Below are 13,585 nucleotides of genomic sequence, written 5' to 3'. Positions count from 1 at the left end.
TAGTTTGAACACAGTTCTGTGTTTGTACTAGTGGAGCGAGGCAGGCAGCCTTGAAACACAGGGCCAGCCGCTCCAGTCTCACTACCTGCAAGAGGTGGTCATTATCTTCTCTGCAACAGAGTGCCCTACATACCCGGAGTTCTACTTGTCTTTGCACCTGTCCCTGCCCACAAGGATAACCTCACATGCTACAAATGTGGGAGCAGTTCTCTGTCCTGGGAAGAATTCTAGAATGGAGACATAAAAGGAAAGAGGAAGCACGCTCCCCAGGAACCAAATGCAGTTGCATTCAAATATAAACCACTGGCTTCTCAAATTGGGTCACATGGACTGTGGCTCAGGGAGCTTGGAGGGATGAAGCATCCGGGCTTCAGTGAGCAGAATCTGCAGGGAGTCATCAAAGAGCCTCTGATCTGTGGCTAATCTAGATGAAGATACAGGAGGTTTTTCTCAAACGATGACAGAGAGCATGAAGCTGGAAGGCAGATATGCTTGGGATAACAGAACCAGGAATCCAAAAGAAAGTATAAAGTGGGGGGTAAAGCACTGATGACAGGATGAAATTTATGGACAAGAACAGATGTGTGAGTCCTGCATGTGTCTGAAAAATAAAAACCCAAACCAAAGGACACCACCTAGATTTAGATTACAACTCTTAATCCTAGGTACAAAACAATCTGAAGTTCTATTTCCTCACTAGTGAAACTGGGACACTGTGGCCCCTCCCTCATGAAGTTGTCATGAGGATTAAGAACAGTTAATACAGGGAAAGTGCTCAGCACAGTGATGTGATGATGGTTGTGATGGTAACAGGTAACATGTAGATGGTTCTTTGTACAGTGCTTCATAGCCAGGCAGTACGGTTCCAGAGCAGGTGGTTCTTAACCATCATATTATAGTAACTCTCATAAAGCTTAAATCTAGTTAGTACAATTATTACCAACTAAGGGAGAGATGTGGGCTGCCCTGGTAGCTCAGCAGTAAAGAATCTGCTTGTGATGCAGGAGACATGGGTTTGATCCCTGGGTCGTGAAGATCCCCTGGAGAAGGAAACAGCAACCCACTCCAGTATTCTTGCCTGGGGAATCCCATTGACAGAGAAGCCTGGCGGGCTACAGTCCATTGGGTTGCAAAGAGTCGGACACGACTTAGCGACTGAACTATCAACCAAGAAGAGATGTAGCTAAGCCACAGTAGGTGTGAAAATGACTTTAAGGATGTGGTTGGCAGTCAGTTCAATGGAAGTTACGTAAAGACTGTAATGAGGTTGTTGACAGTTCTTGTTACTATTTGCAGCAGAGGCATCACAGGATGACCTGAGGATGTTCTGCCTCAAGAAGAAATGACTTTGAGGTGACAGGACAGCTGCCTGCTAAAGTTACAAGGCTGCTCTTTAGGGACCCAAGGCCCAGGACTAAGCCAGGTGGGGGTCAGCGCTAGGTAGACAGATTTCAGCTCAATATCAGGAAGGCCTTTCTGACATGCTGGTCCAGGATGGGCAGTGAGCATCCTGCCCAGTGTCAGCAAAACCTATGGTTCTGAGATTCAAATACTTGACAGGTGAGTGGTGGTTGGAGAAGATAAGGTCCTGTCCAGCTGAGACATTCCAGGGCTATAGGTACAATGGCCCTTGAGACAAACACAATGCAGAAAGTTGTTCCCTTCGGGGGCTCCCTGTGATTTCTGGTTAACTCTTTCCTCTTTTTTTAAATAAAAATCTCAGCTTGTCTTACCTAAGGAAGCCGTTGACGGAGAGCAGTTCTTTCCAGAATGAGCTACAAAGAAAAGATTTTTGTAAGAGAGGCCCAGGGTCTTCCCTGGTGGTCCAGTGGTTGAGAATTCACCCTGCAATGTGGGACCCCTGGTCCAGGAAGATTCCACATGCTGCAGGGCAGCAAAGCCCACACAGCAGAACTACTGAAGCCTGCGTGCTCTAGAGCCCATGCCCCTCAACAGAAGAAGGCACCATGCATCGCAACTAGAGGTAGGCCCTGCTCACCACAACTAGAGAGAGCCTTCGGGCAGCAATGAAGACCCAGCGCAGCCAAAAATAAATTAAAAAAAAAAAAAGCATTGACGTGGGAAGTCCTGGAGCAGAGTGGGGTATAGAGGTAGCTAAGGGGTAGCAGGAGGACTCAGGATTGTTAAGGAGAGGAGTCAATGGGCAGAAATAGGTGCCCAAAGTGAGGAAAGCAACAAAAGTTACAGGAGGTTACACAGAGTGGTGTAGAGCCTTTTCAACAACTACTCAAAGCATGGACCAGGGAGCATCCGCGCAGGCATCGCCTGGTGCTTGTTAGAAACAGGCTCCACCCACACCAAGTCAGAGTCATTGCCAAGTCCACCAGGCGACTCGTGTGCACTTTAAGGGTGAAAGACAGTGATGTGGAAACCATCTAAGACAGACCCGGGCTCACGTGTGCTGTGCTTTCGTCTCCAAAAGAAAAAGAAAAAAAAGGTGGGGCCGGAGGAAGACCTGGAGTCTGATCTCCATGGGGATGGCCCAGCTGTGCCTTCCAGCCCAAGCTGCTCCAGTGATGTCTGTGTCTTCCGTCGGGTTCAGAACAGTCAGTCAAATCTGCATAAGGAAGCCAGCTGTAATGGGGCCTGTGGGCACAGTTACTCATCTGACACCTAATTAAGCCATCTTGACAAAATCATCTCTAGAATGCCCGTTATTATTTTAGGAAATGACACAAAGAGAATGATAATTAAAAGTAACAGCCTCGGAGTGAATTTGGACTTCATTCCAGTGGTTGGCAAGTCAAAGCACCTTGGGATTTTTTTTTTAAGGTAACATTTCTATAAATTTTCATAGATCACACAACCTCAAAGCTTGTCTCTGCTGCAGGTTTTTTCCTCTTTCCTTTGCCATTGCTTTGAGTTTACAGCTTTATTCTACTGCTGTTTTTTTCTTTTTTCCCCACTGAGAACTTTTTGATCTTGACTTACAGTGGAGGAGGGCACTACTTCTGGATATTCCATGCCATCTGAAGCAGAAAATGCCGAACACCATCACATGACGTTTTTCAGGTGAGAAGGCAATTTTACACTCCACAGATGGGCCCATGCGAGGCCTGTTCATGCAGAGGATTTTTCCACCCCAGACTTCCATCCAGATGGTACCCGGGATTTGCGCTGAAGTTCACCCACTGTCTTCCTGCTAGACCCGCTCTCCTGAGCACCGCCATGTTCCCCTGGTCTTCAGGGTGTCCGTCAGGGCGCTCACATCCTTTGTCACCTGCCCGGGCCCACTGTCTATGACCTGAGCCACTTGGTCAGTAACACCCGTGCTGTCCAGCCTTATGCCCTGTCCCCTCCTCCTGCTCCTCCTTCCTGACAAAATGCACCGAGGGATCATCCCACAGTCCACTTTCTCTGCTTCTGACTCCAGCTACCGAGAGAAATGGAGAGAACCCCCAGAACCAACTGCGGCCACCACAATTTCACAGTCTCTGTCCTCTCCTGGATTCTCAGCAGCACTTGCAAACATTTCACTTCTCTTCAGTCAGCTCTGCTCCTCTCCCACCAAAACCCTCCTCTTCCTTGATCCTGCATTTCCATCTTAGGGAAGCACCCTCTTCCCTCTTTTCAAGTTGTTTGAACGCAGATTCAACACCAGGGGCTTCCTGAGCTCACTTAGGCAGCATTTACAGCTCTACATTCGAGCAAATGAATGAGAATCTCTAGGGCGGTCCCGAGATGCCGTATCTAGACATTGCCTTAGCTGGGAACCACTCGCTGGCCTACATTCCCTGACCCTCTCATCTCATTCCCAGTTACTCACCAGTTGTCAGTCTGGCTTCTCTCCTCACATCTGAGAAAGGGGCAGCAGTGACAGCCACTACAGCCCAGGCATGCTGCCCAGGTTCCCAGTTCTCTGGAAACTGATGTGGCTGGTCAGTCCAAGACAGATGGATACCTTTTCTCTTTTTTTCGCCTTCTTCCTCTGACCATCTTCTCAGTGCCATTAGTGTGAGTCTTTCTTGCACTTTAAATAAGTTTGGTGGTGGCCTCCAGTTCCCCTGGGTTCAGCCCTCAGACCCCTTGACCATCTCAGTCTATGGTTCCTCCCTGGGAAATCCATATGGCTTAATCTACAAAACACATGCTGAATTACATTCCTGCTCTCATTTCTCTCGTAATGTATCCATTCGTCCAACTCCTTGCTGGACATCCCCACCTGGTTGCCCCCCAGGCATCTTAACCTCAAATATCCCTGAGACCAAATCCACAGTTCCCCCAGCCCTTCCCCTTCTTCATTCCAGCCCTGTGCCAGCTCCTCCTCCTCTATCCTGTGCTACTTAATATCTCTTAATATCTCCATTTCTGCTGCCCGGGAGCTGCCCTAGAAACCCAGACGCCATCCTATAGCCTTCCTGCTTCCTCATTTACTACATGTCATTCAGGCTTCCTAAGTTTTACCTCTTAAATATTGTAAGACTACACTTCTTCCATCTGACTTCTTGTTGCGGTCATCCTTATTTCTTGCTTGGTCTACTGAAATAGACTCTTCATCAGCCTCTGTCTCTAGTCAAGCTCCACCCCTGACAGTGGCTGGGGTGATATTTGTAAAATGCCAGTCTTGCTAGGTCCATCCCCTGACTTAAATGCTTCAAAGTCTTCCAGGATTGAAAGATAAAATCCTAGCTCCTTAGGATGGCACAGAATGCCCATGGTGACTATATTCAAATACCAGGCTGGGACCAGGGTGATGCAATCAGGGACCCAGGGTTCAAAACTTAAGGAGACACTCATTCTTGGGTGCTGACCCTGCACCTTCATGGCCCTGAGAATGAGTGCTGCCTTACATTTTGCACCATAAAATTGCCTCACCCTAGCCTCCACCCTGCCCAACTGTCTCTGTAGCTTTTGACTTAACAGTCCACCCCCACTCCCACCTTTTGTGCTTAGTACTCTTACTCTCCTTGTTGCCAGACCCTCACAGACACACCTCTCAAAGCTCAGAGTGATATCAAGAACGCCTCTTCCAATCCTGCCTCTATGGTCCCTTCGTTCCATGGGCATCACCGCTGCCACTGCCCTGACTACATCAGTCTCCACTCCCTGTGAGCTTCTCAAGAGCACACACAGTGTTTCTCTGGCTAGCTGAGAATCAGCTGGTGCTGATCAGCAGCAATCAGCAGGTGTTCTACCAATGTTGCTGCTAAGTCGCTTCAGTTGTGTCCAACTCTGTGTGACCCCACAGACGGCGGCCCACCAGGCTCCCCCATCCCTGGGATTCTCCAGGCAAGAACACTGGAGTGGGTTGCCATTTCCTTCTCCAATGCATGAAAGTGAAAAGTGAAAGTAAAGTCGCTCAGTCGTGTCTGACTCTTAGTGACCCCATGGACTGTAGCCCACCAGACTCCTCTGTCCATGGGATTTTCTAGGCAAAAGTACTGGAGTGGGGTGCCATTGCCTTCTCCGTCTACCAATGTTAGCTGAACTGAATACAAGCCTGCTCTCAGAACTCGCTTGAGTTAGCCTCAGACCCACAGCTACCTCTCATCCGCTTCAGAATGACCTCTAAGGACTGCTATGTGCCAGGTATAAACTCGAGCCAGGCCTCTGTCCAGACCTCTGAGGGCAGAGGGGTGGCTGTTAAACCATCAGCTTTCAAAGGGTGGTAGTCAGAGTTTTAGCAAACGACTCCCCTTCTGACAAATTAACTTGATGTTAGTCTGAACTTTCCAGAGGAGTTATACAATGTCTGGCCAAGCACTATTTCTGAGCTTTCTTCCTGCCAAATTTTCAGCATGCTGGCTCATGCTTGCCAATCTTATAGCAGTGATGTTTTCTAGTAGGGAACACGAGTAGCTTTGGGAGTTATTCTGGATCTCATAAAGTTGTTCCCGGGGCCATTTTATAGAGTGGGTTTCAGTAACACATCCCCTCGGGGGTATTGTTGCTGCCAGGAGAGGTCCTTGGAGTTTCTGTTGTTGAACTTCATTGAGTACCATCTAGGAGGGATCTGTCATAGACAAAACAGCTCTAGGGTAAATAAAACTGTAGCCTTATTTAGGGGCTTCCCTGGTGACTCTGACAGTAAAGCGTCTGCCTGAAATGCCGGAAACCTGAATTCGATCCCTGGGTGGGGAAGATAGTCTGGAGAAAGAAATGGCAACCCACTCCAGTACTCTTGCCTGGAAAATTCCATAGACAGAGGAGCCTGGTAGGCTACAGTCCATGGGATCGCAAAGAACTGACCATGACTGAGTGACTTCACTTTCACTTGACTTCTTTGGGGATGCGCCCTGTGCTATGTCCATGGCTGTATGTTCTCCATACAGCCTGGGTATACCTAATTTGCTCAGCCTTCTACCTTCCCCGGGGCTGTATTGTACCTGGCACCTAGTATGTGATATCATCTGGTGACAGGGCATGGGAGGAGAAACTTGGGGGCCAGACTTGGACCTGGAGGGGCTAGTCTCCAGAATTGCATAGCTGAGGGTAACAAGCAGAACACCATGCTCTGGCTTTCCGCTTACAGGGAGGCCCAAGAATACTGGAGTGGGTAGTCTATCCCTTCTCCAGGCGATCTTCCTGACCCAAGGATCGAACCCAGGTCCACCGCATTGCAGGCAGATTCTTTACCATCTGAGCCTCAGGGATGGGGAAGGGAAGGAGTAATTGATAGCATGTGCAGGGTGGCTACTTCTTGGTTTCACTTTTCTGTTTAGCATAGATAAGTTTTCTAGCTTCAGGCCAAAGAAACCCAGCCTGAAACTCCCTTCTAGCTCCCTACTTTGGATCTATTACTAAATCCTGATAGAACATCTGAGGTAGACGCAGGCTTAACGGAGAGGAAGATAAGGGAGCCTGGGCACACAAACTCTGAAACAGATTATGTCATTACAAAACCCCCAGAGCAACAAAGAATCCTCTGTTTCCAGGAAGTAGGGGAAATATTTCTAAGGAGGAAGTGTGGGGCTCGAAGAGAGTGGGGGTCTGTGCAGCAAGGAGGGGTTATAAGGTGGTCCCTGTGGTTGGGGGGGAGGTTCTGAAATAGGGGCATGAGTGAGGCACAGTGGGTGATGCGCCGGGGAAGCAGCTGGTGTCTGGCCTGAGAGCCACGTAAAACTTTTTTTTAAACTGAAAAGTATTATAAAGTAAGATTTGCATTTTTGTTAGATAACTTTAGCAACAAGATGGAGGACAAATCTAGAGAGATTTTTCACCCCCTGGTTAGAGAACTGTTGTCCGCATTCTATTTGGTCTTTCACTGATCCCAATTTATGAAGTTTGTAATACAAGCCAGGCACTGATCTAGAGAAGAAAAGATAGCCTACACCAGGACTCAACAATACATATTGAGGAGACAGATTGAAGAAATACTTTGTTGTTAAAAATCATCAAGACCTTGGAACTTCCCTGGTGGGCCAATGCAGGGGAAATGGGTTCGATCCCTGGTCCAGGAAGATCCCACATGCAGCAAGGCAACTAAGCCCATGTCCTACAAATACTGAGCCCGTGAGCCACAACCACCAAAGCCCTCATGCCCTAGCCCACACTCCACAGCAAGAGAAGCCACTGTAACGAGAAGCCTGCGCACTGCAACGAGAGAGTAGCCCCCTCTCGGCAACTAGAGAAAGCCAGTGTGGAGCAATGAAGACTCAGCACAACCATAAATGAATACAATTTTTAAAAAATCATTAGGACCTAGTGACTAACAATATGGGGGTAGGTGGGAGGAGGGACTGAAAAGGAAAGAGGAAGCATACTGATGAATGGTTGGAACTAATACTATGTCCAGAGGATTTTTAGAGTATACCCTGTATGATACCATAATGAGGGATACGTGTCATTATACACTTGTCCAAACCCACTGAATACACCACACGAAGAGTGAACCCTAGGGAATTCCCTGGTGGTTCAGTGGTTAGGACTCTGCTTCCACTGCAGGAACTAAGATCCTGCAAGATGCATGGCATAGCCAAAAAAAAAAAAAAAGAACCCTGATGTAAATTGTGAACGTTGGATGATAAAGATGTGTCAATTTAGGTTTATCAATTATAATAAATGCACCATCCTGGTGGAGGATGTTGATAACGGGGAGACTATGCCTATGTGGGGCTTCTCTGGTGGCTCAGTGGTAAAGAATCCACCTACCAATGTAGGAGACACAGGTTTGACCCCTGGGTCAGGAAGACTCCCTGAAGAAGGAAATGGCAACCTGCTCCAGTATTCTTGCCTGGGAAATCCTATGGACAGGGGAACCTGGCAGATTACAGTCCATGGGGTCAAAAGAGAGTCAGACATAGTTCAGTTGCTCAGTCGTGTCTGACTCTTTGTGACCCCAAGGACTGCAGCATGCCAGCCTTCCCTGTCCATCACCAACTCCCAGAGCTTGCTCAAACTCATGTCCATCAAGTCAGTGATGCCATTCAACCATCTCATCCTCTGTCGTCCCCTTCTCCTCCTGCCTTCAATCTTTCCCAGCATCAGGGTTTTTTCCAAGGAGTCAGTTCTTCACATCAGGTGGCCAAAGCATTGGAGTTTCAGCCTCAGCATCAATCCTTTCAATGAATATTCAGGACTGAATAAGTTGGACACAACTTAGCGACTAAACAACAGCAACATGCATATATGGGAGTAGAGGGTATGGAAAATATCTGTACTTTCTGTTCAATTTTGCTGTGAACATAAAACTTCTCTAAAAAAGATTAAGCTTATTAAAAAAAAAAAATCAGTAGGACCTGACAATGATATTGAGTGGGGTAGGGAGGTGGGATGAAAAAGTAAGAGGAAACCTATTGATGGAGGGTTGAAACTAATACTATACCCATTACTTTAGAATTATATAAAGTCCAAAGGATTTTTCTGTAAGAAGCTCTGCAAAGATTAAAACACGTAGATCAAAACAGTCTTCATTTGCACTATCTTTGAACCAGGAGACTACTTTGGGATTTGTTATTTCTCCAGGTCAGAGACTTAGACCTGCCCTAGGGAAGTAATTATAAAATCAACTGAATTGTAGGTTGAACCCAGAGAGGTTGAAATAAAATACAAACGTCTTGCTGAGCTTCTCTCCGCAGCCTCGTGGTAAGCCTTTCCTACCAGTTCTAATTTTGTCAAAATGGGGTTGCTTTCATGTAATTTTAGAAGGAGCTTTCAAAAATGGAGAGCAGCGAGAACCGCAAGTGAATGCAGATGGGCTGGGGGACAGGGTGGATTTCATTTTATAAAAATGAAAAGTATCCATCTCAAGGAAGAGAATAAGATGAGACTTTACTAATGTTACTTTAAGAGGCAAATCAAATCATTCACTTTGTTAATTTAATTCCTTATCTACAACTACGAGTAAAGAATAGCAAAACTAGAAGAAGAAGAAAAAAAAAAAAAAAAGCTGTGTGCTTTAAATGCCTGTAAAGACACATGCTTAGTTCTGCACTGGGTTGTATGCATCATAAAGTCATGCTGGGCAAGTGGCCCAGATCGCCTCCAAGTCTCACAGTTCTGTAAGGCAAAAGGATGAAATATAATATTTACAACCCTGGGAATGAATTAATCCCTGAAGAAAAGAAGGACTGAATTTTCTCACCTGCTCACATTCAGCTGGCTCAGAACCTAAGCAGGGCACCAAGGACCGGTTTCTTCCTGTTGCCACAGGGCAGGACACCAGATTCAAGCCTTGAAGCTAAATATCTGACCTGTCAGTGCTGGGTCTTTGTGGACTTCCACCTGTTCTTCCTGGTAAATAGCTTCTAGGAGTTTCACCTCTGGGAAACTGCAGGGACAGCCCTGACAACAACATCAAAAACATTCTCAAGAATAGCTGAAGATGCCTCAGGTAACAGAGTATGCACCCATCCTAAGCAGTAGCAAATGCTATATGGGCTGCACTTTTTTTTTTTTTTTTTAAGTGGAGAAAAGCAGTTGATCAGAAGAAGCTAAGCTCCACTTACTGCTGACATGCAAACCCAGCTTTGACAGCTGAGCTGCAGCTTTGCTCCTGGTCTACAGGTGAAATGAGCTCTCAGCCTTGCAGAAACGTATTGGTGCAGGAGAGAGGTGCCTATGAGCAAGGACCAGGCCTCACACTTGCTGGGGCATTTCTGGTGGGCTTTGAGGAAAAGAACAGCCTTCTACCAGAGCAGAGAAAGGGGAAGAATGAAGAGGCCACATAGGGCAGGCTCTTGTCTTCCATGCTTTACTGACAGAAAGGGCTGAAGACATTTTATATGTCCTCAGCTGTCAACAGGAAGAAAGGCAGGAGTAAAACAGGTACCCAAGGCTGCTGGAGGTCCTCATGCCCTGCCTGTAGTAGAGATCTAAAGGCAGCTATAGGACTTCCCTGGTGGTCCAGTGGTTAAGAATCCACCTGCCAATGCAAGGGACACGGGTTTGATCTCTGGTCTAGGAAGATTCCACATGTCGTGGGGCAGCTAAGCCTGTGCGCAACAACTACTGAAGCCCTCGTGCCCTAGAGCTCTTGCTCTGCAACGAGAGAAGCCATTGCAATGAGACGCACACGCTCTGCAGCTAGAATAAAGCCCTCATGCAGCAATGAAACCCAGTGGAGCCAAAAATAAAATTAGAGAAAAATAATAAACGTGGCTATAAGTTTAAGATGAGGGGATCTCATCATATTATGCTTGCTTTGGTTCCCTGAAATTCTCTGTCAGGGTATTCCTTTCCTCTCTCTGTAATAACACCCAATCAGTAAGACTGCTGCTACTGCTGCTGCTAAGTCGCTTCAGTCGTGTCCAACTCTGTGCGACCCCATGGACTGCAGCCTACCAGGCTCCTCCATCCATGGGATTTTCCAGGCAACAGTCCTAGACTGGGGTGCCATTGCCTTCTCCCATCAGTAGGACTGAGAAGAACAAAATGGAGGACAGGACTTTACTTCTACCCCAAACATACACGGGGGGAAGGTTCCTTTTTGCTGAGTAGCTCAGCCATAGTATTACAACTTCCGTACAGTAAGAGGTGTTACTTTCTATACAATGGGTTTTCCTACTACCTGAGAAGTTACTTACTGAGGGTCTATAACCAAGGTAAAACACCCTCAAAGTCTAGATCTGCATCAGCATTTCCCTTAAGAGCTCAGGTTACAGCCTTTATGAAGGAGTTGAAAAACAAATATAAATTAACAGCCACAAAAGATGGAGACTTGGCCTCTATCTTTGTCTCTCTCCTTTTTTTTCTTTGTAAATATTTTGTGCAAATACTTGTCTTTGGTTTTCTTTGCAGAAAAGCAGAATAAACTGAGAAAAAGGAGAAATGGGAAGGAAAATGGTGAGAGAAGCGGGGAGGCCACCTGTATAAAAGGTGGCAGAAGAATGAGAACTGACAACCATCCAAAGCTTTATTTATTTAGTTCCTAGCTTTCTGTTTCTTGGCTATATGGTGATCCTGGCTATCTATATAGTCAATAAATTAATTTACTTTTCTTTTTTTCCCCCTCTCTTGTCTTTCTTTCCAATCTCCCAGAATGTTTTTTGACATCTGACCATTTGTAGGATACAGGTCGAGTTAAGAGCCTGCCTCAGTTTTAACACCAGACTGCCTGGGTTTGAACCCCAGCTTTCCACTGCTCTTTAAGTGAGTGCTCCTCGGTACATGACTCAAACTCCTTGTGTTACAGTTCCCACCTCCATTAAATAAGAAAAATGAGCAGAACCTGGTTATAGGGTCGTGGTATGGATTCTTTATTTATAAAGTGCCCTCTGAAATGGCAGCCATGATTATTATAAACCCTCACCTCATCTCTCAGGTAAACAGTATCTTCCTTTGCCTCAATTCAACACGACTGCAGTCTCTAGTTACTGTATATCAGTTCCCAGAACTCGTAATGAGTGCAGCTGGTCTCACAGGTTTCTTGTAGTATGTCTCAAGGAAGTGGGCTTGGGGTTCAGTGCAGCCCAGTTCTGGCTGAATACCTGGTACACCTGTGAGTCTGTCCTGGGTGGATTGGCCTTGAACCCCAGGCAAGCCTAGGGTCATCCAAGGCCAACCCAGGACTGCAGCCATAGCAGAGCCTGGTGCAGATCTGACCTGGCCCCCACAAACCTCTATTGATCCATCCATAATTTTCTGCCACCAAAAGCATGTGCTGAATGCTTCAGAAGCCCAGCACTGCCCCGGGGACAGTCTTGCTGTTTCCTGCACTGCCCATTCTTGTCCATCTCCATCCAAAACATCTTTCTCCTTCTCACTACCTGGCAAAATTCTACTTGCCTTTCCAAGATTTATTTCATTCTCATCTCTTCTATCATAGGGATTATATCTATCTTGACATTATTTTCCAGGTTAGTGGATAATATTCTGGCTTGACTCCTCCACCAGTCAATTCCTGGTGAGCCCAGCTACACTGGGGAGGCATTTTTTTTTTTTTTCATGTTGCAATAAAAGCACATATTGGGCAAGAAAAATTTATTTCTAAGAAGAAACATATTTCAGTGAATGTTTAAACCATATAACACTCCCAGAACAGAAACAAAAACTATCATGAAATTTTTAATCTTCATCCTTAGAAGTCCGTCATCTTCAGAGCCAGGTAAACAGAGCCTCAAAATCCACCATCATTACTAAAATTGGGGAGGCATTTCTGAATGACCAAATGACTTTGGACTGGCCTCAGTTAAGCCACTTGCCTGTGGGCTTTTGGTCAATATTAAGAGTCAGATAAGGGAGAATGGATACATTTATATGTATTCTGAGTTACTTTGCTGTCCACCTGAAACTATCACAACATTGTTAATTGGATATACTCTAATATAAAATAAAAAGTTTAAAAAAGAAATGTAATCTGAGCTCCTACAGATTTCTTCTTGGCTGAAAGTGGGCCAGACATGTGAAATCTTACATCACTGAAGGGGAGAATAGAAGTTACCACCCTTTTTGGAGGAAGTTCCAAAGGAACAATAGTTGTTTCTTAAGCATTTCTGAGAAAGAAGGAAGAAAACATCCCTTAATTTCAGTTTAAGTGCCACTGGGCAAACAGATATAATCTATGAGGGACCAGCTAAAGTATGATTATGTAAAAGAAAATTACAAATTTTTCATGAGCTCTGAAGTTGTTGCAACTTATTTACGTAATAGAGTTCTAATGAATTTGACGGTGAAGATGGTAGTAAAATGTTATACTAAGAGCCTTATAGAATTACAGAATGTAAGAGTTACAAGTGACTTTATAGACCAATTGTTGGTTCTTAATCATGAGTATGGTGCTTCCTTGGTGGCTCAGCAGTAAAGAATCTGGCTGCCAATGCAGGAGACACAAGTTTGATCCCTGGGTAGGAAAGATCCCCTGGAGGAAGGCATGGCAACCCACTCCAGTATTCTTGCTAGGAAATTCCCATGGACAGAGGAGCCTGGTGGGCTACAGTCCATGGGGTTGCAAAGAGTTAGACACACTGAAGCAACTGAGTACACAGGCAATCACGAATACATGGTACAATTTCCAATGTTCCACAGAAAACTAAGATAGATTTGGATAATCAGTTGTCACATTTTTTTACAAAGTAAGACAAATTCAATTTAAAAGGTCCTTCTTTATTCCAAGATTAAATTTTTCCCATTTTTGTAGTGTTAATATATTCTTTCTTTTATGAAAAATGGTGACTATGAATGGTAG

The 13,585-nt window shown here is 45.6% G+C and overlaps 1 protein-coding gene across 2 annotated transcripts in view; it reads right to left on the bottom strand.

Annotated features, from left to right (window-relative positions):
• The window catches only part of GALM (galactose mutarotase), a 54,627-nt gene that overhangs the window by 16,085 nt on the left and 24,957 nt on the right, over positions 1-13,585 (bottom strand). The window contains exon 5 of one of the 2 annotated variants that reach the window (XM_005212684.5): positions 1,734-1,775. Coding sequence (XP_005212741.1) covers positions 1,734-1,775 — 42 coding nt within the window. 2 annotated transcript variants of the gene reach the window in all.

The sequence above is a fragment of the Bos taurus genome, chromosome 11 (genome assembly GCF_002263795.3).
Source record: "Bos taurus isolate L1 Dominette 01449 registration number 42190680 breed Hereford chromosome 11, ARS-UCD2.0, whole genome shotgun sequence".
NCBI lineage: Eukaryota > Metazoa > Chordata > Mammalia > Artiodactyla > Bovidae > Bos > Bos taurus.
This window is presented reverse-complemented; position numbering and strand designations above follow the sequence as displayed.